General features: G+C 54.5%; 1 protein-coding gene across 1 annotated transcript; it reads right to left on the bottom strand.

The window, feature by feature from the left end:
* Positions 1–30: 30 nt before the first annotated feature.
* CAND2 (cullin associated and neddylation dissociated 2 (putative)) lies at positions 31–27,350 on the bottom strand. The gene is made up of 15 exons (XM_040246733.1): positions 27,224–27,350; positions 22,579–22,722; positions 19,236–19,390; positions 18,425–18,548; positions 16,898–17,163; positions 15,460–15,565; positions 15,138–15,280; positions 12,701–12,993; positions 11,455–11,596; positions 9,602–11,104; positions 7,252–7,347; positions 4,562–4,731; positions 3,305–3,469; positions 1,893–2,000; positions 31–979 (listed from the first exon to the last, which is right to left on the bottom strand). Exons 1-15 carry the CDS (start codon positions 27,289–27,291, stop codon positions 752–754), a joined length of 3,711 nt encoding a protein of 1,236 aa, XP_040102667.1. The 5' UTR covers positions 27,292–27,350; the 3' UTR covers positions 31–751.

Here is a 27,350-nt window from a genome sequence, read left to right as displayed (position 1 = left end):
CTACCGAGGAGAGGAATTGGGCAGAGAAAATAATGGTGATTCAGGATCTGTCCTTTATTGACCTGGGATGGCAGAGAATTCTTTGGCCTGACATTTACTGTTTCTGTGTCCTTGATACTAAAAAGTAAAGAGGACAGTTCACAAACTACCTGGTGACACATTTGCCGATTTGCTACATAAGAGTCTGGGGATTAGAAAAAAAATTACATCTTATTTCCTACCCAACCCACCTGGCCTTGCAAAACTAAAGCATTTTGGATTCTAAAGTGTGAAGAGCTCATAGAGGTATCTCGAGGTTTTCAGATGCCCAGCCAAAGCACTACTTTTTGGCAGATCAGAACAGGTGAAATAGAGAAAGGGGAGCAGGGGAGTGACAATGTCTGGGACAGCGGCAGGGAGGAAGGCCGGCCCCCTGCCTCCTGTGAGCACGAGGGTATTTCTAAAGACTGAACACTATGAGTAGGGACCCCCGGCTGGAGGGAGCCAGGCTAACCTGTGTGAAGTCACATCCATCTTTGTGGGAGGCCTGGAAGGACTACCACGCCCCCTCTGAATGACTGTCCTGAGTTAAAGGGCCCAACTGTTGGCAGCTCTGACCGAGCCTGTGAGTTGGGGTCCCTAGAGAAGGTGCTGGAAGCCCCGAGCAGGAGATGGAGAAAGGGCAGGAGTAGGGGCCTGCAGTGGTAGAGTGAGGCTCTGGCTTTGACTCTGGTGGGCCTCCTTGCACATCGGGGTCCCCAGGGGGTGGATGTTAGCTGAGTTCCATGGAGTCTGTGCTGGGAGCCGAAACGGAATCTTTCTGGATGCTTTCAAAGAGGGCAGCCAGCTCGGGGTTGGATCGAATTTGGGACGAGAAGTCAGCCATGATGGGGCTCTTGCCCACTTCCGGGATGGTCAGCAGGGCGGCCACTGCCCTCATGGCTGAGCGCTTCAGTTCATCTTGCTTCTCAAACTCCTGTTTCACGGAACCAGCTTTGACCTAAAGTGGAAGCGATGAGCTAGTCACCTGTCCTCTTCCCCAGCTCATGCCCCGTCTCCTAGCTTCATTTACAGTGCTTAAAGTAGGCTCTTGGCACCGCTGGACTGGATGAATGGCTTGTTCTGACAGCCTGCTAGCTGACCCCTTCCCCCCACTCAAGTGCAACCCGTCCTCCTTACCAGCCCAAAGTTGGCTTGCCTGCCTTCTGTTGCCTTATCCCCACCTCGCTCGCCTATTCAGAGACTCTCAGGAATTTCCCTGCTGTTTATGGAATCAAGTCCAGGTTCCTGTTCTGCTCTCAGGACACTCCATGACTCAACCAGACGACACTCAGGCTCTTCCTGGTAGAGATTAAGAGCTTGGCATTGGGGCTGGGCAGTGCTGGATTCAAATGGCTCTCCTTTTCTTGGTTAATTTGAACCCTTCCATAACCCAAATTAGTTCTTGCATTTGGCAGGCATTTATTGGGTCCCCCTGGGTGTGACAGGCTCTTCTCAACGCGCAGCTTTCCTTGAGCCTTCTGCCCTAGGTCCTCCCCGGACCCTGAGGCACTCCAGGGTAACTGCCCACTAGCTAGCAATCAACCAGCGATTTCTAAGTGTCTGACTCAGTTTCCCCATTAGGATGTGAGAGGAGGGAGTCCACCGTGTTCAGTACCACATGCCTGGTGGTACCCTGCACAAGGCCGGACACTAGAGCTAGGTTTGAATACCAGCTTTGCAAGTTCCTGTGTAGCCTGTCAGTAACCTCTCTGAACATTTGTTCTGTGTATAGAATGGTAAGAATAAGAATGATAATGACTGAATAAAGTGTTTCACATACCACCTGTATCTCCAGAGATTCTCGGTAAATGGTAACTGAATCATCTGCAGGGAACCTGGCAGGTACACCCAGGGCTGGGCAGGGGGCTTACCTTAGCAGTGCAGGTGGCCCTGAGGGGCTCGATGAGCCGGTCCACCCTCTGCAGGACGGGCACAGGACACAGGGTAGCCAGTCGGGCGAGCATGATGAAGGTCAGCATCTGACCGGGGGAAGGAGACAGTTCTTGGTGAAATAGCCCAGGACCGAAAAGAGTAGGCCCTGGGGGAGAGCAGAGGTCTGGACCCGACCTCCGGAACTCAAGTCCAAAGTAGCAGCCGGCCTGCCTGTCACACTGATCTCTGCTGGCACTCACCAAATACTGGCTGACTAAGGAATGTTTTTGTGCGTTTGCCCAGCAAACACTGAGATTTACAACTCTGGCTCTTAAGTGTGTGGAACTTTTGGGTGATTACCACTCCATTTATTCACTTTTGTATTGTCTGAACAAACACAATTAATGACTTGATTGTTTTACATTGGTTTTTCATTATAAAAGGGATTCATGCTCATTGTATATATTAAAAAGCTCCAAGAGGACAGAAGGTGAAACCTGTCTCCCCCACAGGTAATAAAATGGCCAAACTTTTACAACTCACTCTCCACCTGACAGTGGGTCTGGGCCACCTTCCACGCCAGCCCACAGCGTCAGGATCCCGTGACGGGAGGCACCCAGGGCACTGAGCCGCCTCCCGGTGAGTGTTTCCCAACTCCCAGAAAGCTGTGGAGAACCACCTCTCGCCTAAACTCTTGGGACGTATGTTTAGGAGTCAGTTCGTGGAGTGAATTCCACGTTTTGAAATGTGCCTAGGGCTTCCCTAGCAGCTCGGTGGTGGTGAATCCACCTGCCAGCGCAGGAGACACGGGTTCATTCCCTGGTGTGGGGAGTCCCCGTGCTGCAGCGCAAGTAAGACCGGAGCCACAGCCACCAAGCCTGCGTTCTAGAGCCTGGAGCCACAACCACTGAGCCTGTTCTCTAGAGCCCCGGAGCTGTGAGTACCCTACACTCTGTGCTCCACAACACGAGAAGTCCCCGCAATGAGAAGCCACACGCTCTAACTAGAAAGTAGCCTCCGCACGCCGCAACTAGAGAAAAGCTCGTGAAGCAACGAAGATCCAGGACAGCCACAAATAAATCAAGCAATAAATACATAAAGCGTTTCTAAGTTCTACATTTTTGTAGTTCTGGCCAAACCAACCTCCTAAGGCCTTGCCCACTCCCACCAAAGGTGTGAGAACTGGGTTCTTACTGGAAAAGAACAAAGCAGGGGACTTCCCTGGCGGTCCAGTGGTTAAGACTTGGCCTTCCAGTGCAGGGGGTGGGCATGGGCACTGATGGGGTAACTAAGATCCCACATGCCATACTGTGCAGCCAAAAATAAAAGAACAAAGCAACTACTTTCGTGGGGGTGCCTGGGGCGGGCGTGGGGGACAGATGGGCAGTGGGTCCGGTGGGGATCCTCCTACCCGGATGTCATAGTGGTCCTTCAAGCCGTCCTCCACGTGGTTCAGGAACTCGCAGACGTCCAGCTGGCCCAAGCAGCTCTCCAGCAGTGAGTACATGCACTCGAAGGCCGCTTTCCGCACATCCAGCCCATCGTCCACCGTGTGCTTAAAGGGCCCCATCTCCACCTGTAGGAGGGAGGGTGGGAGGAAAACGGGCTGAGGGCTGTGACCCCGGGGCATGGAAGACACCTCCCCAGGCTCCTGCTGTGCAGCGCTCCCTCTCCGTTCAGTACTGTGTCCTGTCCCCAAATCATGCCTTAGACTCCAGTCTCCACGCCTGTGCTCAGCCTGCGACGCCTTTTGATAATGATAATAGTAACATTCTAATGATAATTATAATCCACTGAACAGGTATGCTCTGCCAGGCACTCTGCTGACTGCTGGTCAGATGACACTTGACCAAATCACCACAACAGTCCCAGGAAGACTGTGTTACTATAAACTGTTTAATATATGAGGAAACTAAGGCTCAGAAATGTTAACTTGCCCAAGGAGACGAGCCCAAGTTAGTAAGTGGTTCAATCAGAATTAAAAATCCAGGTCTCTTTGACGTTGTTACACCCACAACGGTTTGCTTGTAGTGGTAAACTCCTACTCACCCCTCAAAGCCCCCTTCAAATGCCTTCTCCTTTGGGGGAACTTTCCTAGCCTCTCTAAAGAGAATCGGATTTTCCTCCCAGATGCTAGGTGGTTCAGACCTTCTCTCTATATCGTGCAAGGACTTGGCTATTAAGTCACTTTGACTCTCTGCCTCTTAAATCCTAACTTCACCATGTGGGCTCTAAGTTAGTTCAATAATCAGGAGGCCATTAGCAAACTGGTGGCTTGTGTCTGGGCCAGCTGAGTCCTGGCGCCCAGGCTCAGGGCTGGTGTCCCTCGAACACCTGCTGAATGTCAAGTGATCACAAGAGTTGCCCACATTTAATGAGCGCCAACTGTGTGCCAGGAGCATTTCTGAGCACTTGCAAGATTTAGCTCATTAAATCATCTCAACAACTCTATAATGTGGACACCATTATGTCTTTCCTTTGGCCTGTTTGGAGAAACTGAGGCTAAGAGAGGATTGGGGCTGCCCCAGCCAGGCTCACACCGCCAGGAAATAGAGGGGCAGTCTCAACTCTGGGCCAGCGCTTGCTCTGATGAACTTGACCCTAACCCTCTCCCCAGCCACAGTAGTCCAGCCTGAGGGCTCCTGGCTGTGTTCTCCCCTAGCTTCACCTCTCGGATGAGGTCGCGGCGGATCTTTGTCTCCTGGTAGAGGAAGGGCAGGATGTCATCCAGCAGGTCGCGGACCAGCGAGGGCTTGTTGTGCACGGCGGAGTTGAAGAAAGCCAGGGTGGCCCGGCGCACGTTCAGGTCCGGGTCCTGCAGGCTCTCCATGAACTCTCCTGGCAGCGAGACCAGAAGCGGGGGTGAGGGGCAGCACAGCCACAACCACACACCCAGCTGACCCCAAGCGACCTCGCTTCCCTGGTTAACGGGCCACTCAGACCTGGCTGAAGGGTATGGATGTGTTCTGAGCATCTGCTTTGCACAACAAAGTCCAGAGAAGAGAGTGGACTTGAGTGGCTTAAATCTATGCTCGACCATGAGGTTCCTGTGGGACCTTGGGCCGCCTCAATGTCCTCATCTGTAAAATGGGGGTAACAGCTGTACCTAAACTGCAGGACTGGTTTTAGGATTTAAAACGTGGTCATGTCTAAAAAGTACATGGCAGAACAGCGAGTGAGGACTCTTTAAACGTTACCTTGGTGTTATTTCAGATGAGAATCCTGAAGATCAGAGAGGTAAAGAGACTTACACAAAGTCACACAGCATTCTTTGAGCATACACCTTTTTTGTGTAGGTTAGACTTTTTAATGACTATGTTCATGTTTTATATATTCAATAAATAAAATCAAGAATGAGAGGGGTCCCTAAAAAAAAAACTGTATTTCAAATGATATAAGTACCCAGGCTATGAAGGAGAACAACTCATCTAAGTAACTTCCCAAAGTATTGTGACAAGATGCCCCTCAGGCTAAAGATGAAAGAATTATAAATGAATACTGATTTTTCACAGATACGGGTTAGCAGTTCTCATGACTACCTTCTGTGTATTCCAGGATTAAGTGAATAAGTATCTTGTGGAAAATAGAAGCTGGCATTCTCCCATAACAGAAGGGTATGTGGAAAGGGAGAAGGCAAGCATGAACCCTGTGGTAACAGGAGGTAACCTGTGTATATAGGGGTTACTGTGTAATACACATAATAAATACCATCCTCCACTAAAAGGAATCAGGGCTTCTTCGAGAAATGGTTGATTCCAGAGAAGAGACAGGCAAGGTTCAAGATGAGTCTGAAGCATCTTATTGTGCAAAAGATAAGGTTATGTGAAAAGAATGATAGAAGCATGTCATCAGAACATAGGAACCAGTTTGAAGGGCTCCCACTGGCTAAATGTGAGACAGTCTTGGGAATCTAAATAAAAGACAGTAATAGATTATAATCCACTGAATGAAATACAAATCCCCGAGTCTATAATGATATGAAGAAATCAGTGAATTAAAAAATGGGGGAAAACAAAAAGTTATTCCTGAGAATAAAATGCAAACTAAAAAATATGGAAGGAATGCTGAAATAGAAAGTTGTTATTTAGTTGTCATAACTGTCAGTAATCATTTATTCAGGCAAGAAACCACAATGCATGCAAAATGCAGCGTGCAAAAATTTGATGAGGAAGAAGATATTTCAATAGGCAGAAGATCTAAAGACATTCCTCCAAGGAAGGCATACAGATGGCCAAAAAGTACATGAAAACATGCTCCACGTCACTAATGATTAGAGAAATGCAAATCAAAACTACAATCACCTAACACCAGTCAGAATGGCCACCATCAAAAATCTACAAACAATAAATGCCAGGAAGGATGTGGCAATAAAGTGAGCCTCCTACACTGCTAGGGGGAATATGAATTGTACAGCCATCATTAAGAACAGTATGGAGGTTCCTTTAAAAACGAAAATCAGAACTATTCCTACCATATGATCCAGCAATCCCACTCCTGGACAGGTAACTGCAGAAAACTCTAATTTGAAAAGATACACTCATCCGCATGTCACTGCAGCGCTATCTACAACAGTCAAGACATGGAATCAACCAACGTGTCCACCAACAGAGGAGGAGATGAAGATATGGCACGTATATATACACATCGGACTACTGCATGCCTGTGCGAGCTCACGGAGTGCAGACCCCTAGGCTCCGCGGTCCATGGGATTCTCCAGGCAAGAATTCTGGGGATCTTCCTGACCCAGGAATCAAACCTGTGTCACTTACATCTAACCTGCATTGGCAAATGGGTTCTTTACCATTACTGCCAGCTGGGAAGCCCATAATGGGCTATTAGCCACAAAAAAAGAGTGAAATAATGCCATTGGCAGCAACGTGGATGGCCGAGATACTGTCATACTGAGTGAAGTCAGTCAGATAAAGACAAATACAATATTGCTCATATGCGGAATCTAGTTTTTAAAAGTGATACAGATAAACTTATTTACAAAACAGGCTTAGAGATATTGAAAACAAACATGGTTACCAAGAAGGAAGGGGGAGAGGGATAAACTGGAAGATTGGGATTGACATATACACACAACAATATCTGAAATAGGTAACTATTAAGAACCTGCTGTATAGCAGAGGGAACTCTAGTCAATACTCTGTAATGACCTATATGGAAAAAAAACCTGAGAAAAAAGAGTGGATTTATGTATATGTATAACTGATTCACTTTGCTGTACACCCTAAAGTACCACAACATTGTAATATTAGACTCCAATAAAAAAAAATTTTTTTAAATAGGAAGAAAAATCAAGACCAAGAACAGGGTGGAGAGGACCGCAGTGGGCAGAGGGGAGGGGGTGCTCACCGATGAAGGTCTTCAGGAGGGGATCGATGGGGTGGGGCTGATCGGAGATGAGGTACTTGGCTGCTGTGATGGCGGTGCAGCGGGTGTGTGGCCGACCTGCAGGACGGGAGGGGTGGCATTGGTGGGGGCACGCCAAGCTTCCCCTCGCCTCCCTGGGAGACGAGATCGGAACCTCTTCCCATGCAACCCCACACATCCATCTTCAAGGAAGTCAATTACCACTTTACTCGGCAGCCCGCAATCACTCCTGAATTCCAGCTGCAGCTGAGACAGTACAACTGCTAGTTCTGAAGCACCCACCCCGAGGACACAAACAGAGAATGAGAACCCAAGATGGGGCTCAACCCAAAAAAAGACCTCTGCCCAGGCCTTGGAGCTGCATTCTATTTTTCAGATATTTTTTAGCCATATTATCTCAATTAATCCTCTGGCTTAATCCTAGTCATTGGTTGATAATAATATTAGTTAAAATAATTTCAAAAATTATTGTTAATCTCTACTTTACAGATGTGGAAAGAGAAACCAGGAAGGTTAAAATCATATCTAAGGTCACCCAGCAGGTCCAGAATTCACCAGCTGCTTCTGAGCTCTCTCTGGGCCCCCCTGCAACCTGCATTCTCCAAGGAGAGAGCAGTTGTGCTTCAGATGGGCTAAAATCACTTAATTTTGCTTTTCTGCTTGCTTTCTGAGTAAAGAAGCTGCAGAAGGGGAAGGAAATACACTTCCCATCAGGGTGGAGGAATTAACTGGCCATCTCTCTCTCCTCTCCACCTCTCACCCCTCCTAGCCCATAACACTGAATGGGTTAAGGCTATTTCCACCCACAGACTTTAGTTCAAGACTCAGGACAAAGTTTACAAGTTGATGCTTGGGTATGAGGGAGTGAGTTACAGACTTCAGACTCGCAGATTTTTTACTCTTTCTTTTTCCATCCTGACTGGCTGGCTCCTAAGAAGATTCAGGGTGGCTGGTGAAGATAATACACATAGAGTAGGATTAAATGAATTAAGAAAAATGAGGCCAAGGAAAAAGTGAGATGGAGACCAGAGTGAGGGGCGTGCAGAGAGAGGAAGTCCCATGAACTTGCTGGTACCAGGCAGCTTATTTGGCTTGAAGCGTCCCACAGCTGGTGGTAAAAAAAGGAAATGTGGCCAGTTAGCTGGTTCAACAGTGGGTGCAAGGCCCAAGCAAACCTGAGCTATGAAAAGGTAGGGCTCAGACTTCCCTGGTGGCCCAGTGGTTAAGAATCCACCGTGCAACGCAGGGGACATGGGTTCAATCCCTGGTCCAGGAAGATCCCGCGTGCCAAGAAGCAACTAAGCCCGAGTCCCACAACTACTGAGCCCGTGCTCTGCAACAAGAGAAGCCAGCACAGTGATAAGCACCACACCAGAGGGCTGCCCCACCTCACCGCACCTAGAGAAAGCCCGTGCGCTCCAACAAAGACCCAGTACAGCCGAAAATAAAGTTAAAAAAAAAAAAAGGGAAAAAAACTGCCTCTCATGCCTGGAACCTCGCCTCCCAAGGTTTCTTGTGGAGGTCCCTATGGGTGTAACAGGTGATACTCTCAACATGGTCATCCTGTCCACACAGCAGTGAGGGCCAGAGCTGCGGCTTCTACACCAGCCACCCAGGAAGGGCCTAACTGGAACCACTAATACAGCAACAACAGCAGATACTAACAGTACGAATCAGGTACCACCCACCAGACCACGTGCTCTGCCTGCGTTATGTCAGCTAACCCACCATGGACCACATGGAGGCCAGCAGACCAGGCCCAGAGGCCTTTCATTCCCAGGGGCTTTGACTTGCCCCAGAGCCCACCATCCACCTGCCCTCCTTCCTCCCTGAGCTGCGGAACATCCTGATGCGCTCTGACCCCACGACATGAGACCTGCTCTCCTCACCCCGTCCCTGGCCCTCTCCGAGCCACGGGGCCTGGCATCCCCTCCGAGTCCATGTTTACATTTGCTCCTGGTCCCCAGAATGAGCTGCATTCTGTGGCCTGCCGTTTCTGGCCCTTCAGAGAACTGCCTTTACTAACCTTCGCCCGGGGCATGTGGCCGCTGACAACGCCCAGTGGCATCTTGACAAGTTTACTTGTTGGAAGGACACGTGAAGAATTGTGTCCCCTCCATCCCAGAGGGGCCCCCTGGAAAAGGCCCCCGAGTCTCAGGAAATGCTGTTTTCAATGGCTCCTCTGCATTGAATCTTATCAACACCATGATGCTCAGACCCTCCCCTCCCCCCCTTCCCCACCGTCACCTGAACGAGCTCATCCAGTGTGGACCTCTCGGGCGCATTGCCCACTTTCAATCTGGGCTGCCTTTGCCCATCCCCAGGCCCCTACCTGCAGCGAGCTGCTTCCGGAACCGGGGCAGGAGGAAGGGAGGGTTTACGAGGACGAGCTTCCCGATGCACTCGGCCACCACCCCCCGGGTGCCCTCCTCGGCGCCCTCGCAGCGCTGGAACAGCAGGGCCCAGATGTCCTCGGCGTAGGGCTTCAGGCTGTCAGGCTGGGCGGCCCCCAGGGCCTCCCGCAGCGAGTGCAGCAGCAGGTACTGCCTCCGGGGCTCGGCCTCCATCTGCCCCAGCAGGAAGGGCAGGAAGTCAGGCAGGTTCCCCGCGCCCACGCGGCCCAGCGCGTAGGAGGCGGCCGACCTCACGTCCTCACTGGGTGAGCCCAGGGCTTCCAGGAGCACCGCCTTCAGCTCCCGCTGTGGGCCTGGCCCGGCCACCTGGCCCACCTCGGCCAGCGACAGGAATGCCAGGACCTTGACCCCGGGGCTCGAGCTAGGCGACCTGGCCTCGCCAACCAGGCGGTTGGCCGTGCCTGCCGCCTCCTGGGGACAGGCCGCAGCGAGGGCCGCCACACAGCGGGCCAGCGAGTGGAACACTTGCTTGTGCAGGCCAGGCCCGCCGTCCGCCGCCTGCTCGTACACGGGCGCCGTGAGCAGGCCGATGAGCTTGGCGTAGTCCACACACGGCGGCCGAGTCCCCACCAGGGCCTGCAGGAAGCCTTCGGTGGCCGCCAGCACCCCAGCTGGCAGCAGGGGTGAGCGCAGCAACCGCAGCAGCTCGGCCAGCACGGGGCCACTGACCTCGGCCATGGAGGCCGGCTGGGCGCGGGTCATGGTAGCGAGGAAGTCCACGGCCAGCTGGGCCACGTGCGTGTCGCTCTCGCTGACCAGGGCAGGCAGCTCGGCCAGCACCGCCCGCACGGCGGGCGGCGGGAGACCAGGGCCCTGGCTCTGGGCCAGTGCAGCCAGGGCCGCCAGTGTGGCCAGCCGCAGCGCCCGCTGGTTCTTGCGCAGGAAGGAGGCCAGGATGGGCAGCGCCTCGGCCAGGATGGGCTGCAGGCTGATCTTCAGTGGGGACACGGCCACCAGCGTCAGCGCCTTGACAGCCGAGAGCCGCGTGATCTCGTTCCGCAGGCGGTCCAGGAGGAGCAAGAGCGACGGCTCCAGGTCGTCCCCGAGCCGGTCGCCCAGGTGGCCCACAAGGTGGCCCATGCAGGAGATGGCCCGCTCCTTCACCTCCTGGTCCAGGTCGGTGGCCCGAAGCCGGGCCAGGGTGGCCGCGGACATCTCTCCAACGTAGGGCTCGGGGTCCAGCTTCCGAGGCCCGTCCAGTGGCCACAGCGCCCTCACCAGCTCCTGGAGCACCAGCAGGGCCTCGGCTGCGATCTTGTAGAAAGGGTCAGCCACGCAGGCCAGCACTGGTGGCAGGAGAGTGGGCAGGTGGGGCTGGAAGGCCTCGGCCGGCTCTGTGCCCAGCAGCCCCTGCAGGAAGGCCAGGGCGTCCATCCGGATGGTGGAGGAGCTGGAGCGGTCAGCCAGTGAGAAGATGATGCCTGTGGGGTGGGTGCCCAGGTTACCAGGACACACACGCTGACCCAACTCAGCCTTCCCTGGATGCGGGGGTGGAGGACCCACAGGCGTCTGAGCTGGACCCAGGCACCTGGGCCCTTACTCAGCAGCACGTTCTGAGAGGTCAGGGCTCAGCTGGAGCCAGGGCTGAGGATACAGGCCAGAAAATTTACATGAACGCAGGACACAGGGCTGCACCCCAGCCCTGTACTCTCTGCTGGCAGTGGGGAGCCGCTGTAGGTCGCAAACAGTGGTACCGGCAGGGAGTGGGGGCTGGGGGCTGGGTTCAGGGGAGAAGCCGGAAGAGCAAACCCCAGGTTCCAGGGCACCCTACCTGCTACCAGCATGGGCATGTGCTCCGCCAGGCTGCCCGGGAGGACGCCTGCCAGCTCGGTGAGGAGGCTGAAGCAGCCCTGGCGGGCCCTGGCACTCCGGTCTTTCAGCTGCCGCTGCAGGGCCTTCATCACAAGAGGCACCTGTGGGCACGTCAGGGGCGAGGAGGAGGCCAATGACCACCCAGGAACCCAGACACCCCATCCACTACTGGGGAGCTCTGCCCAGGCACCTGACAAGGAGGGACCCTCAGTTTGTGGAGGGGATCATTCTACCCTGAGCTCCCCATCACTCACTCTGTGCCAGACACCTCATTCCACACTCACCCTCTGAGGCAGGCACTAGTCCTGGGCCCACCTGACACTTGGGAGACAGGCAGAGAGTAGTCGCCAGCTCAAGGTCACCGGATCAGGGTCCCCTCTGCCTTCCCCAGCTGGATTCCCTCCCTGATGAGCTCACCCACTCCCGACGTTCGGATTCCACTGAAGCAATGACTCCCAGATCTACATCTGACACCAGACTTGTGTGCTGCCTGCCCACCCGACATCTCGACTTGGGCATCCAACGAGGACTCCGGACAGAATAAATGTCCTAAACAAAACTCCACACATTCCCCGCTCCACCATCTCGGGGACTGTACTTCATGCTTTAGCCAGAGCAGAGAAGTCACGTGACATCTCCCTGCCCCTCACCTTCCACATCCACCTGCAAACCCAAAAATCTACGTCTCGGGGCTTCCCTGGTGATCCAGTGGCTAAGACTGTGCCCCCAGTGCAGGGGACCCAGGGTTCAATCTCTGGTCGGGGAACTAGATCCCACGTGCTACAACTAAGAGCTGGCATGCCACAACTAAGACCCAGGACAGCCAAATAAATACCTAAGTAAATAATTATCAAAGAAAAAAAACTACCTCTCAAGTCCAACCTCCTGCCTTTCACCTACACGGCTGCAGTGGCCTCCAGCCCATTACAGTCCATTTCTCACACGGTAGCCAGAGTGAACTTTTTCAAATGTGAATGGGATACCATATTCCCCTTCCTGCGGCTTCTACCCTCTCAGGATAAAACTGAACCCCCTTTCTGTGGCCTGGAACCCTACTTGTGCTACTGGCTATCTGCCCGAGACTGTGCGGTCCAGGCACTTCATACAAACGGCCAGGCACACAGCAGGTGCTCAATAGATGGGGGGCAGTGGGCGGAGGGAAGGGCTGTGAGGTGGGGGGCAAGGGGGAGGGTAGGCAGGCACACCTGTCCCCGCAGCATCTGGAGGTTGCTGCCGGTCTGGGTGGGCTCCTCCATGACCTCCATCCACCCCTTCGGGGGCCGCGTCTGCCGCAGCAGCACGATGTAAGCCCCGAACACGTCGGCCTTGACATTCTCCTCGCGCTCCTTGAAACGGTGGATCAGCGCAGGTGCCAGGGCGCAGTGGAAGTCGGGCAGCAGGTCGGGCCGAGAGTCGATCAGGGCTGCCAGGCACTTGGCCGCTGCCCGGCGCACCTTCCAGCTCACGTCGTCGTCATCGCTGTACTCCTCCTCGCTCTCTAGGGCAGGAATCAGGACACCCGTGGAGCCCTGTGCCCCGAGGTGGGCAGCCGCCAGCCCCACCCAGGTGGTCTTCCAGGACAGAGGGGGTGAGAAGTGAGGGGGCAGTGAGGAGGGCTCAGGTGGGGCTTCCCCTTTCTATGCAGCCCGCCAGGCTCCTCCATCCATGGGATTCTCCAGGCAGAAATACTGGAGTGGGTTGCCATTCCCTTCTCCAGGGGATCTTCCCGACCCAGGGACTGAACCTGGGTCTCCTGCATTGCAGGCTGAGCCACAAGGGAAGCCTCCGTGGTCACTGCTTCTAACTACTAAGAAGTTGCTGCTTAGTCACTGAGTTGTGTCCGACTCTCTGCGACCGCCAGGCTCCTCTGTCCATGGGGATTTTCAGGCAAGAATACTGGAGTGGGTGGCCATTTCCTTCTCCAGGTTAATGAGGACCTGCTGTGTGCTGGAGATGGCGCCAGGCAGGGAACTCGCTGGAGATAAACCAGGGTCCCCCCATCTGCCTCCCTTGATTGTTGTGACTGCATCCGGCAAAAACTGACTGCCAAGTGAGGATTTAGGAGACCCATTTGGGGCATAAGACCTGTCCTTTGGTTTTAGGACTGGCTGTATGATGTTTTATCTACTTGGCTTTCAGAAGAGGGGTGACAGTTCCCCCACCCTGGGTAGGGTCCTGATTCTGGTTTCCAAGCAGGACTATGAGAGAAGCTGTGTTTGCGTGGCTCTTTGCTCTCCAAGCTCCCCTAAGAGGCCAGAGCTCAAGTCTTCACCACCCCTCAGGAATGAAGGTGTCTTGAGGCTCTTTCGTAGACACGAGTAAGGCTCAGAGAGGGTGAGAGATTCTCCTCAGGACACAGAGCTAGAAACAGCAGAGCTGAGTAAGGCCCACCCATACACATGGGGGAGACATATGTGAGGCTCAGAAGAGGACGGTCCTACCTAGGGACACCGCCAGCCACAGGCTCAAAGACCAGCGTGATCCTACTCACTCTGCTCTGTAGAGAACTCAGACTCTCGGAGCACTGCATCCGGACAAGCCATGGTGGGCCAGGGGGATGGTCCCCCAGATGTGCCTGGTCAGCTCAGCAGATTGTCCCCCTTTTGGCCCCTTGTTTGTTATCTCCACCCCATGTCACCCATGGAGAAACATCCAGAGCTCCTAGATGCTAACAAGAAATTGTCCAATCTCCTTGGCCTGTGACTTGAGGCCCCTACATGCCTGTCCAATCTCATCTCCTGCCACCGCATCTCGCTCTGAGTACCCCACCGGGACATAAGTCCCTCGCCTCCATCAGTAACTTCAGGGTCCAGGGGCATCCCCCTGAGTGACAGACAGGACCACAGGCACAGAAGGAAAGAAGCTATTGAGTCCATTCCCCACCCAGGCATCTCTCCCTGTCAGGGCCAGTCAATCCAATATCAGAGCTTCACATTGCTGGGGTAAAGCAATGGCTCTTGGACACCGCAACTCAGGGTACAGAGGGACTTCCCTGGTGGTCCTGTGGCTAAGAATCCACCTAGCAATGCAGGAGATGCAGGTTCAATCCTTGGTCAGGGAACTAAGATCCCATATGCCTTGGGGCAACTAAGCCCATGCACCGCCACTGAGCCCACAGGCTCTGGAGCCTGCACACTGCGATGGAGGATCCCGCGTGACACAGCAAAGATCCCACGTGTGGCAACTAAGACGAGGCAGCCAAAGACATTTTCAAAAAAGGGTACAGAGATGGCAGCATGAGATGGGAGAGTCTGGCAGACACAGCGTCAAGTCCCACCTATGCCACTTCCTAGCTGTGTGATCTCAGGCAAACCTCTAAGTCTGTTTTCTTGTCTGAAATACGGGCATGATAATAAACATCAGGTTTTCTAGGTTCATCGTAAGGAACATGAAATAAGAGGGTGCTTTGGACATCAGGAGATGCTCAATAAAAACAGCAGTCACAACTCGCTCATGATCTGTGCAGTCAGAGAGTGTGGAGATGACAGAGGATCTAGATTTCCAAGGGCAGGACTGGAGCCCCAGAAAGAGTTGGGATCAGGATGGGGGGCACCAAAGGTGGCCCCTGTCTTCAGCTGGGGGATTCATGGGGAGGCTGAACCCGGTTCCACCCACCAGCCCAAGGATAAGTTGGCTACCCACCTTGCTCACTGAACTCGCTGTCCTCAGTCTCCATCTGCTCCTCGTCCTCGTCACTGTCGTAGTTATAGTTGGGGTCGTGCTTTATGTACTGGAGGCAGAGGCTGGTCACATTGGGCACGTGAGGGGCCATTTCCTTGGGGCACCTGTGGGTGGCATGCAGGAGGCTCTGCTGGACCCAAGCAGGACAGGGTGGGGGGTGAAGCCCAGGGCTGAGCCCCGAGATCTGACTGCTTTGAGGCCAGCATCTTGTGCCCACTCCATTCCCACCAACTTCTCAAAGAAACCCCAGGGCCCCCATTCCTAGGACCCCCGCTGCACCTACTTCCTCAGGAAAGCCTCAAAGGCCTGGAGGCAGGACTCCCGAAGTTCGTCGTCATCCAGGTTGCAGAACTCCTCCACCAGGGGCACCAGGCGGTCCAGATGGGCCCCTGCAGGACCAGGTGGTCACTGAGGCGAGGCCGGCCCGTCTCCCGGGCTCTCCCAACCCACAGCAGTCAGCCTGTGCCTGTTCCTGCCGCCTTGGCCACTGCAAACTGTACCTCAGAGGCTTCAGCAGATGTGGGTTGTAGCCCCGACTCAGTCCTGCCTAAGCTATGGGACCTTGGACACAACACAACCCTTGTTTAACCTCAGATCACTCATCTTCACAGTAGGGAGAACAGTGCCCACCAGCCAGAGAGTTTGTCAAGATTACGGATAAAAGGCAGATAAAGATCTACCTGGCACAGAACAGGCACTCGATAAATGGCAGCTGTTGTCAAAACTATTACTCATGTTCTTGATTATTCCCTGTGCTAGGCTACAGCCCTGGGTGAGGAAAGCGAGGAGACAGGCACCGCTCTTATAGACCAGGCCAGAGGGGCCCCCTGCCTGGTCCCTGGGCTTCACAAGGAACTCCAGCTAAGCCCTTCTCCAGCTACACCCTTCCCTACTTTCCTGCCCAGTCAACCCTGAACCCATGTCCGGTCCTGTGCAGGTCTCTTTTCCAGGTCCACGCTTCTGAGGGTGGCCAAGAGGTGGCTGCCACTGGGGAAACGTGGACAGATCTGGACTGGAGGCTGAGGTCTCCATGTGTGCTTGTAAGGGCCCTTGCAGTGAGAGGGCCAGAGGGCAGTCTGAGGCCACTCTACTTACACTGCCTTTTTCTAGCCCAGACTAACTCCAAGGAGTTTGAAAATAAATTCAAACCTGATCGCTGAATTCCATTTCTAAAAAACTAACCTGTCACCAACAGAAAGGAGATCAATGGTGCCCTAGGGTGGGGCCTGGGAAGGATGTGCTGCAAAGAGACACAAGGGAACTTCTAGGGGTGATGGAAACATTCTGCATCTTGATTGCGCTGGCAGTTTCACTGGTATATGGAAAAGTCAAAACACACTGAAGTGCACACTTTAACTAGTGTGGTGTGTTGTACACACATCATCCCTCAATAAAAATTAAAAAAAATTAAAACCTTGTTAATCACCTAGGTTGTTATTAGGTACAGTTGTCAAAACAGGACGACAGAACATATTTTAAGTCTGGGCGCATGACTTACAGTTACCCGCGCGAGCCTCTGGGTAGGGCTCAGAAGCATCAAGCTGAGCGCCCACCCGGCACCTCTCCCAGGAGCTCCAGCCCCACCCCGGCCCCGCCCCTCTCCTCCGCACCTCCCCACCCAACCACATCCCTTAACCAAGGAGGTAGCGCACCCAGGCCCCGCCCCTCTCCCAGCGCCCCATCCTTAGCCCCGCCCCTCGCCGTGGGCCCCGCCCCCTTACCCAGGCGGTGGCCTGCCTGGCGGCCAATGCTGCCCAGACACTGGATGAGAGTGCGGATCGCCGCGGGGCTGGCTGGCGCGCGTGGGCCGGGCAGCCGGTCCAGCAGGTGGTCGGCGAGCTCCACGAAGAGGTCGGTGCTGCAGGCGGCCGCCAGGTGGCCGAGAGCCCCAACGGCCCGCTTGCGCACGGCCAGGCGCGGACTGCTCAGCTGCGGCAGCAGACAGTGCAGGAGGCTGGCGTGGAAGGCGCCCAGCGGAGCGCCCAGCCTGGGGAGCCGGAGGGGGCGTCGGGCGGGGCCCACCCGGCGGGCAGCCTGGGCCGCACCTCCCCTCTCCCCCTGGTCTCCTGGCCTCCTCCCCATTATGACAACCCAACGGCCCTAGGTAAACAAGAAGGTACCCTGCAACTGTGTGCAGTGATTACTTATTTATCACAGGAGAGGAAGCAGAGAGGAGAAGGGTTTTTCTCAAGCCCACTCTGCCCACCTGGGGAGGAAGCCAGATGTGCTGGGGCCTGGGGGACTCCAGTGAGCTTTCCCGACTTCCCCCGAGTCTGGTCTTGCCTCAGTGCTCATCCTCCCTCACTCACGCTCACTGAGGCCAGACCCATCTCCAGTGTACCTCTGCCCAACTCCTCCAGTGGCTCCCCAGTGCCCCTGCAATGAGCTGAGCTCAAGGCAAGAGGGAACGGCAGAAAATGGTTTTTGCACACATAAACGCAGCCCGTGCCCACCCTGGCAGCTCCCATCCCTCCTTCAAGCCAGGCCTATGCCTTCCCCGTCCCATACATGCCCTGAAACCTTTCCTCTCACTCCACACGTACACATTGACCTCACCCTCCCATCTCTCTCTGTCCAGTGCAGACCTCTTTCCTGGGTTTCATTTATTCATTTGCTCACCTACTAGAAAAGCTATGACACCCCACAACCCCCAGAGACCCCACGTCTCCGATGGCCTCTGTCCTCTGGGCCGAGGGCAGCCTCCCCATCCAGGGTCCCCCACGCCCGCCCACGCCTGGCCAAGTCCTGCCCACCCCTGAAGAGTCAGCTGACTGGACTCGCTCTGGGAGGGTTCCCCCTTCCTCAGCTGGGTGAGGGTCTCCTCCTCCGAGTTCCTACTGGTCCTGCTCTTAGCCGCACTGCTGTTTTTCCTGCACTCACAGGTTTAACATGTCTGTGAGCTCTTCCCTAGAGGCAGCCAAGACCCAGCCAACTCCATCCTCCCAATGCTGGTCTAGCACCTGACATTTTTCTGGTAGGTGTTCAGATCTTGAGAAGCTGAATGAATACTTTAGAGAAGTGTAGTGCAATTGAAAACACTGGCCCAGCTATTAGGTTCCTCATGTCCTGACTGTAGTGAGGAGAACTCAGTGACAGTCAAGTTCTCCTGGGACACTGCTGGGGTGATTAAAGGGCCCTGAGCACAGGGCCTGCGGTACCGTAAGTGCCCGCTCTGTGAAGCTGAGTTCCTCCCTGTGCCCTTGCCACCCCTCCCTGTCATCCTCGTTGCTCAGGGTGGCCTCCCGCACCTGCTCAGCATGTCAGAAAGGATGTCCAGGGCTTCCAGCTGCACGGCCACATCCTCCTGCTGGGCGATCGCACTGGTGAGCTGGCCGGTGATCTTCCGGCACACGTTGGAGGCCAGGGTGGAGCCTGCAGAGCGCAAGGTGGGCACGGTGAGGCCCAGGGCCGCCTGGGGCTAGCCTTTGCTCTGGTTGCATCCCTGAGCCCACATCCCCCACCCCGCTAAATGGTGCTGCCCAGAGAAGCCAGGACGTCCAGGGTCCAAGGTGTGACCCAGGGTCTGGTCAAACTAAAGGAGACAGCTGGGGAGCTGAGGACCGAGGGCAGGCCTGCAGGCTGGCCCACCTCACATCTGACCCTTGCCCTCTGCCTTCCAACGAGGAGTCTTTCCCACACCCCATGGTGGCTTGGAGGGGCCAGGTGACCAGGTTCTGGCCAGTGAGATACAGGTCAGTGTCTTCGGGGGAAACACGCACTTTTCTTATAAAGGGCAAGAGACCTGAGGAGAGACTTTACCCCTGTCCTAACTGAGCTTCTCGGTAAATTGCTGCAAAAATGGAGTGGCTGATCCCTTCCGAGTTAAGTGAGAAAAGCAACTCCCCATGTCTTCAAGCTGCCATTAGTTAGACTGTGTTAACTGCAGAGTCTAAGAGCATCTCTGAAACACAGCCATGAAGTTAAGCAGATGTGAGTCTGAATCCTCTGCTACTTACCAGGCTGACCTGGGGTAAGTCCCTTCACCCCGCTGAGCCTCTGCTTCTTCAATCATAAACTAGGACAAATAACAGAAGCACCTGGTCCCTGGGACCTGGGTACCTGTGGCTGCAGTGGGGAGCTCCGACAGGACAGTCTTCAGGCCGATGCCAGCGATGTCTCGGAGCTGCTCCTTGTCCGACCGCATGTTGGCACAGAGGGCGTCCACGATAGTCTCCACCTGGTACTCCTTCACTTTGCCCACCAGAGGACCCAAGCTGAGCAGGGAGGGAGGGAGTGTAAGAGCCCAGGCTCAGCCCGAGTTGGGGTACCCCTTAGGTCCCCTCAAGGCTGTGGGGCCACATGTGCTGAGGAAAAGACTCAGGTCAACAAGGGACTCCCTATTTTGCCAGAAAGCAAGGTACCCTCTGGCTATGCTGACCTCATTCCTGACACCTCCCAAACCTGCATCTCCTCCTGGATGCATCTCAGCACATGGCTAAAACATCCAACCCAGGAACCTCAGTTGGAAACCAAGGAATGCCCCAGAGCAGGGTTCTCAAACTTCCGCGTGTATCACAGTCTCCTAAAGGACTCGTTCAAACAGAATGAACCCCAGATTTTCACCCCACCCCAGATTTTCAGACTTAAGGGGTCTAGGTAGGGGCCTGAAAATTGACATTTCTAGCAAGTTTGCAGTAGATGGTCCAGGGACCACACTTTGAGAACTTCTGCCTTAGAGGCTTGCTTCTCCAAGTGTGATCACAGATCAGCCTCATCAGCTCTATCTGGAGACGCAGACCTCAGGTCCCACCTGAGAGCTCCTGGACTAGAATCTGTTTTTCAACAAAACCTCCAGGTGACTGGAAAGCACATTAAAGTTGAAGAACCGCACGAGGGCTTCCCTGGCAGCTCAGTGGTAAAGAACCCGCCTGCAAATGCAGGAAACACAGCTTTGATCCCTGATCCGGGAAGATCCCACATGCCTTGAAGCAACTAAGCCCGAGCACCGCCACCACTGAACCTGTGCTCTGGAGCCTGGGAGCTGCAGCTACGAAGCCCGCAAGCCCTAGAGCCAGTGCTCCACAGTAAGAGAAGCCACGGGATGAGAAGCCCATGCACCACAACTGGAGAGTAGCCCTCGCTCGCTGCAGCGAGAGAAAGCCCGTGCACAGCAGCAGAGACCAGGTGCAGCCAAAAATAAATAAATAACATTATTTTTAAATTAAAAAAATAAAAACCGCACGAGACACACTGTTTCTCAGCCTTAAGTCTGCACTGCCATCACCTGGGGCCTTTTAAGAAATGGTTACCCAGGTACCAGCCCTAGAGAGTGAGTTAAATGGTTTCAGGTGTGGTCTGGACACTGGGGAGTTTTGTGTTTTTTTAATTTCCCAGGTGATTCTAATAGGCAGTCAAGGCTGAGGACCTCTGACCTAAGAGTGGTTCCCAGCCGGTGGTGTACATTAGAATGCAGATTCTTGGGTCCACAGCCTCATCTGCCTGCTCCGGCACCCCTTCTGAATTAGAATCCCTGGGTGAGGAGTACACAGTTTAAACAAGGGACTCACATGTCTGCAGTGCACACCAGTTTGCAAAACTCAACTTCTTTCTCCATCTAAGAAATCACGGGTCCTCCCACTCAACCTCCTATAGCACTGGTTCCCAGTAGGGGTAATACTGCTCTGAGGGGTGTTTTGGAAATTTACTGGCAGGCCTATTAGTTATGCTCATCATAACTAATCATGAGATGAGCTTTACTTCTGGCTTTTATTGAAGGGAGAGAGGGGAGGCCAGGTGTGACAGAAAGACAATATTGCAAAACCATGTTTCTTGTCCTGCTGGAGTTTCTAACATCCCATGGGGCAGTCACACAGGTAAAAAGTCTTTCTATAATTATCTGAGTCCAAAATGAAATTATATGTAAATACAAAAATACTTTTTTGTACCATTTTAATATACTCTGAAATTTCCCAAAAAATGCAGTTATCAAGTAACTTGAAGAAAGACTGTAGTTTGTTGTTCTGGGAAACTTTACCAGGAGATGGTCACCATTTCAGAAATCTTCTAAAAGCAATGCCACTGTGCTGGTATTTGAGTCACCAGCATCTGTACCTGTCTCCACCTGCTTCCTGTCTCAGCGCTGACAGCAAGCCTACACTCTGGTGCAGGCTTCCCATAACTTTATTACACATCTACTGTCAATGCGCCTGAGCATTTATGCACTGAAACACACACTATCTTATTATCAACTGCATTCCTCTTTTTCCTTTATGTGCCAGTTCACGGCATTATATAAAGTGTTTTATAATCATGGGTAGAGGCAGGTTCTAGTATGCATGAATTTCATTTCATGGTAAGAAAAGAGTATTTCAGATTATGTGTTATAAAGAGGGGTTACTGCTTTTGCTAGTAGGAAACCAGTCCACCTGATCTCACTTCCACTGTCAGAGGGATGACCAGACCACAAGCCTGAGCATGTCTTGTTCCCCCGTGAGACTCTTTACTGAAATCCCCTGCTCTCAGGGTCAAGTTGAAATTCACTACCAGCCCAGGATGCCAGGATCCAGCCCACAGAGTACTGTTTTGAGAGACAGTGCCCCAGTTCTCTGCTGACCCCTGCCATTCCTCAGTCCCCTGCCCACCCCAGCACACACACACACACACACACGCACACACACGCACACACACACGCACACACGCACACACGCACACACACACACACACACACGTGTTCTGCACATAACCCATCTTGCTTTTTCAACTCTGGGGGTAACCAGCAAAGGTCTCAGGACCACACCTCATGAGGCCAATGGCAAAGACCCCCATGTTCTTTCACTCCCACCATTTCTGTACATGCCAGCCTGACTTTCCAGCTGCCAGCATTCGCATCTGTGTCTGAGAGTTTTCTCTACCTGGAGATATCAAGGAATGCATAACCCCCTGCCTACCCCAGGAGCAGCCCTCAACCAAGGAAAGCTGGCAGCTGGAACCCCCTGGAGGTCTCGTCCTACACTGTGTTCCAGGGACCCCCCCCCGCCCCAGCAGGGTGAAGCGCCTCTTGCCCACAGCAGTAAACTGCTTGAGAAGTCATGTTTATTGCTTTTCTTCCTTCCCTACGGCCCCACCAGCTTCCTGGGATCTCTTCCCTAATAAACTTACACGTGAATCCCTGCCGCAGGGTGTACTTCCGGGGGAACCCAGACCAAAGCACCGTCCAGCTCCACTGGCATTCTAAGGAGTTGCTCGGTTGTGTCCGACTCTTTGCGACCCCAGACTATAGCCCGCCAGGCTCCTCTGTCCATGGGATTCTCCAGGCAAGAATACTGGAGTGGGTTGCCATGCCCTTCTCCAGGGGATCTGCCTGGCCCGGGGAGGCGCTCCAAGAACTTCTCAGCCGGTCTTCTCCCAGCGGCTGGAGCCCGAAGGGGGAGGGCCCCTGGCTCCCAGCGGGGCCGACACTTACCACTTGACCGCCAGGTTCTGCACCTCCCCATTCTTGTCCTCCAGGAGCCGGAGCAGCATCTTCACCACCTTGCGCTCACTGTCCTCGTCCAGCTGGATGGAGTCCTTCTGAAGCTCCGACATCAGGTCACTGGTGGCCATGAACCTGGGCAGGGAGGCCGGAGGGGCATTGCCGAGCAGGCCCCGGGCCCTGGTGACTTGGGCAGTACCCTTAGAGTTCCCCCAGGAGCACACCTGATACAAAGGAGCAGTCAAGAGTAGGTGGATTATCTGGGCTGTGGGCACGGCTAGGCCATCACAAGGAGTCCTGTGTGTGAGCATGTACTGACTTCCAGATTCTCTTGTCTGAATACAGCTGGGTCTACAGTCTATGGTTTTTCCAGCAGTCATGCATGGATGTGAGAGCTGGACCGTAAAGAAGGCTGAACACCAAAGAACTGATGCTTTTGAACTGTGGTGCTGGAGCAGACTCTTGAGAGTCCCCTGGACTGCAAGGAGATCAAACCAGTCCATCCTAAAGGAAATCAACCCTAAATATTCATTGGAAAGACTGATGCTGAAGCTCCACTACTCTGACCACCTGATGTGAAGAAGCCGACTCACCGGAAAAGACCCTGATGCTGGGAAAGACTGAGGGCAGGGGGAGAAGGGGACGACAGAGGATGAGATGGTTCAATGGCATCTCTCAAGCTGCTGAGAGAAGGAAGGAGGTTACGCTGGAGCCAGGGAGAGGGTGGCAGGGTTGACGATGCCCACCTCTGGGCCTGCCTGCTGCAGAAGCAGCAGCTAAGGTCAGATGAAGGAAGAGGTTTGGATCTGAGCCAGGACAAGGCCGAGGGTATAGGCTCCCCAGGTGGCTCAGTGGTCAAGAATCTGCCTGCCAACGGAGGAGACGCAGGTTCCATCCCTGGGTTGGGAAGATCCTCTGGAGGAAGAAATGGCAACTCACTCCAGCATTCTCACCTGGGAAACCCCATGAACGGAGGAGGCTGGTGGGCTACAGTCTGTAGGGTCACCAAGAGTCGGACACGACTAAACAACAACAGTAACAAGACTTGGGTAGCCACCTGCACTCCTAAGTCTGTCCAGCTGAAGGGGATGTTCAGAGAAGGCAGGCAGGACCCTGAAGTTGAGTTTCTGCTGCAATTTGTAGAGACCCAGCTCAGCCTGGTAACCCAAGGGATGTGCTCCTTTGCCCAAGATGGGCCTCCTGCCCCTTTCTTTCTTTTCCACCTACCAAACTCCTATTCATCTGCCAAGAGCCCAACTCAAATGTCCCAGTCTTGGTGAAGACTCCTCTCACCATCCTGCCCTATCCTCCACCCACAGTCTCTAAGCACCCTTGGTCTCCCTGGACAGGAACCTCTCAGATACCCTGCACCCCTTCATTACAGTACCTCTCACACTGCACTACAAGCTTGGTTACCAGTGTCTCCTCCATTTAACGTGAACTCATAGAGGCCTGTCAGTTCATCTCTGAGTCTCCAGGCCCAGCAAACAACTAGCCCAAAGAGGCCCTGAGCGGGCAGGGTGAGGGCAGGAGCGGGAGGAGGGTTAGAGTCAGCCCCTAACAGAGCTCAGAGCCAGAGAGCTGTGTGGAAATCCAAACACTGAAACCCATTCGTCTGAAACATGCTCCAGCACTTCAGACACTGCCAAGTTCCTGCAAATACTCAGCTCTCAGACATATATTAATATATGTGTATATGTGTACGGTGGTGGTAAGAAGGGTAAAGAGGAAAGGGTATAACTTGGTAGATAGGAGCTTGGGCACTGAAGTTTGGCTTTAAATAAGTATACTGGTCATGTCATTTACCACCCAGGTGACCTTGAGCAACTGGCTCCTCTCTCAGCCTCAATTTTTCCTTTTACAAAAATGGGAATTTTCTTTGCCCCACTTCATAACATCCCTGGGAGGTTGTAATGGGACAACCAGCTCTTAGCATGAGGCAGGTGAGGAAATTAGGCTCAGAGAGGTTGCAAGAACTGCCCATTGTCACCCAGCAAATTGGGAAAAGAATCAGCCTGCCACTCAGCTCTCCTGACTCCTCAACCAATACTACTGTGGTTTTCAAGAAATGATGTAGCAGGGACTTCCCTGGTGGTCCAGTGGCTGAGACTCTGTGCTTCCACTGCAGGGGGCCCCGGTTCCATCCCTGGGCAGGGAACTAGATCCCACATGCTGCAACTAAAGATCAAAGATTCCATGTGCTCCCACGGAGTGAGACCTGGCATAGCCAAATCAACAAAGAAATATTCAAAAAAATGACGCAGGAATTCCTGCAAGACCCCTCAGTTTACTCGTTTCACTGCTGGAGTCTGAGTGGGAACAGAACAGCCCCCTGCTCACAGAGTGGAGACTGGGAACTACAGGGATGGAAGATTCCCTCCACCTGCCCAGGACCCTCACTTGCAGTCACCACCCACCTCCAGGAGCCAGAGGACACAGTCTCAGTTTCATTCCAGAGAAACCCTAGAGGCGACTCAGCTGAAACACTGGGCCACATGGGTGCCTGGACAGCTGGTCAAGCAGGACCCAGCCCCCCTGGTATTTGGACTGTAAAAATAGACACCATCCTCATATGCTTGGGGGTGGTTTTAAGTGTTCTCAGGACCGCTGGCAGAGCAGACTGGGCGGGCTTCTCAGGCTCAAGTTGGCAAGGCCGATTCCCTCTCCTGGAGCCTGGCCCCAAGGCCCTAGACAGTGGGGCACATCCCCTCGGCCACCGGCCGGCTGTGTGACCTTGAGCAAGTCACTTCACCTCTCCAAGCCTCTGGAGACCAGGAAGAACAATCACGACCACGCAGGCAGATGGGAGGACTGAATGAGATTATACTGGACGACAGGGAGCCCGGGACACAGAAAACCTTCACTGAGCACCTGCTGTGTACCCAGAACAGCCTCCGGGACACAGAAGGAGAGTTTACAGTCCAGTGGTCCAGGAGCTCCGGGTCTCCCAGGCTCCAGAAGAGAACGCAGCAGAAACACGGGCCGGGCACTGGAGGCATCCCAAGGAGGCGAGGACTGAGTAGGAGCTAGCCTGGTGAAGCAGGGAAATGAAGGGACAAAGAACTTCCAGGTAAAGACCCAGAGCAGAGACGCTGCAGCCTTCTGATGTGCATAGGATCACAACCGTGTTCCTGGGGCTTCCCTGGTGGCTCACGGGTAAAGAATCCGTCAGCCAGTGCAGGAGACGCAGGTTCGACCCCTGGGTCAGGAAGATCCCCTGAAGAAGGAAATGGCAACCCACTCCAGTACTCTTGCCTGGAGACTTCCATGGCAGGAGCCTGGCAGGCTACAGTTCATGGGGTGGCAAAAGAGTCAAACACAACTTAGCCACCAAACAGCAACAACAAATTAAGCATTCACCTGGTGCCAGCATCCCACATATAGCTAACTCTTCACACCAACCCTCCAGGTGGGTTGCTATTATCCCATTTCACAGAGCTTCTGAGGCTCAGAGGGGTTAAGCAGCTTGTCCTCAATCATGCTGCCAGTAAGTGACCGGAGGCAGGATCTGAATCCAGGACGGTGGCTCTGAGGCTCTACTAAAGCGGGGGGGCTACTAGAGGGGGGCTGTGGAGGACTGAGGTGCTGAGGCGGGGGTCAGAGCAGGAGGGCAGGGCCTCAGTCTCCTCCCCAGCAAGAATCAGACAGCCTTGCTGAAATCTCATCCTCTGTGTTAGACTGGCCTGGATGTGGACGCAGATTCTCCACTTCCTAACTCTGCGACGGTGCCTGAGCCCTTTCTGCCCCTGAGCCTCACTCTCCCCATCTGTAAAATGGGGTAAGGGACCGAATGCTCAATGGGTGGGCGTGGCTATCTCCTCCTGAAAATTTCTTATAGCTCAGAGAGAGGGTCCAGAACAGGCTGTGTGATCATGGGCCAACCCATTTCCCCCTCCTTGGGCCTCAGTTTCCCCAGAGGAGGAAGGGGTTGGGGTTGGACCGAAAAAGGGAGTGGCCCAGAAAAACGTAAAAGCCCCCATCCGAAGCATCACCTACCCGAGTCTGCAAAGCCACACAGCCCAGCCCCCTCCCGCAGGCAGGGTCGGAGCAAACCCGCGAGGGGAGGGGGGGAAGGGGTACCCCTCCGAAGTGCGGGGGTGGAGGGCTGCAGTGAGGTCGCTGAGAGGGGGCAGAGCTGAGGGTCCCAGTGAAAACGCCAGCCCTGGGGGCTGGAGTCCCGGGAAGGGAACGGGTTTCAATGCGGAGAAGAGAAGGCAGGAGAGGCCGAGGGCTTCAGCGTGGGTTGGAGAGGAAGGCCGGGGCCCGTGGCACGCGCGGAGAGATGCGGGCTTGGGCAGAAACACAAGAGAGGAGAAGTGGAGAAACGGGGCGGCCGAGGGCCGAGCGGCGGGACGGGAGGCAGGGGCTGAAGTTTGCGCGGTGGGAATCGCAGCGGGGCTGGAGTCCTGGAGAGGGCCGGGCAGCGACCCGTGGACAAGGGGCGCCCTCCCCCAACCCCGAGCTCCCGCGGGGCGCAGAGGCGGGGAGGGGGCGTCTCGGGGGGCGGGGTGGAGCTCCGGGAGGGATGCGAGGCGGGGGCTGCAGGGTCCCAGGGGGCAAGGACCGGAGCTCCGGGAGGGGAAGGCCGGGGGTTCAGGGCGGGGCGGCCCGGCGCGGGGCCCGGCCGCGGGCGCACCTGAAGTCCTTGTCGCTGGACGTCATCTTCTCCAGGAGGCTGGAGATGTGGAAGGCGGCGGTGCTCATGGTGGCTGCGCCGCGGGGCCGCCGGCGGGAGGGAATATGGCGGCGCGGGCCCCCTCCCC

Source organism: Oryx dammah, unplaced genomic scaffold (assembly GCF_014754425.2).
Source record: "Oryx dammah isolate SB20612 unplaced genomic scaffold, SCBI_Odam_1.1 HiC_scaffold_9, whole genome shotgun sequence".
Taxonomy (NCBI): domain Eukaryota; kingdom Metazoa; phylum Chordata; class Mammalia; order Artiodactyla; family Bovidae; genus Oryx; species Oryx dammah.
This window is presented reverse-complemented; position numbering and strand designations above follow the sequence as displayed.

Coding starts and splice junctions, on each gene's coding strand:
- CAND2 (XM_040246733.1), bottom strand. CDS start 27,291: ATGAGCACCGCCGCCTTCCACATCTCCAGCCTCCTGGAGAAGATGACG. Junction 19,391..22,578: donor CAGAACCTGGCGGTCAAGTG/GTAAGTGTCGGC, acceptor CTCCCTGCTCAG/CTTGGGTCCTCTGGTGGGCA. Junction 18,549..19,235: donor GCTCCCCACTGCAGCCACAG/GTACCCAGGTCC, acceptor TGCGCTCTGCAG/GCTCCACCCTGGCCTCCAAC.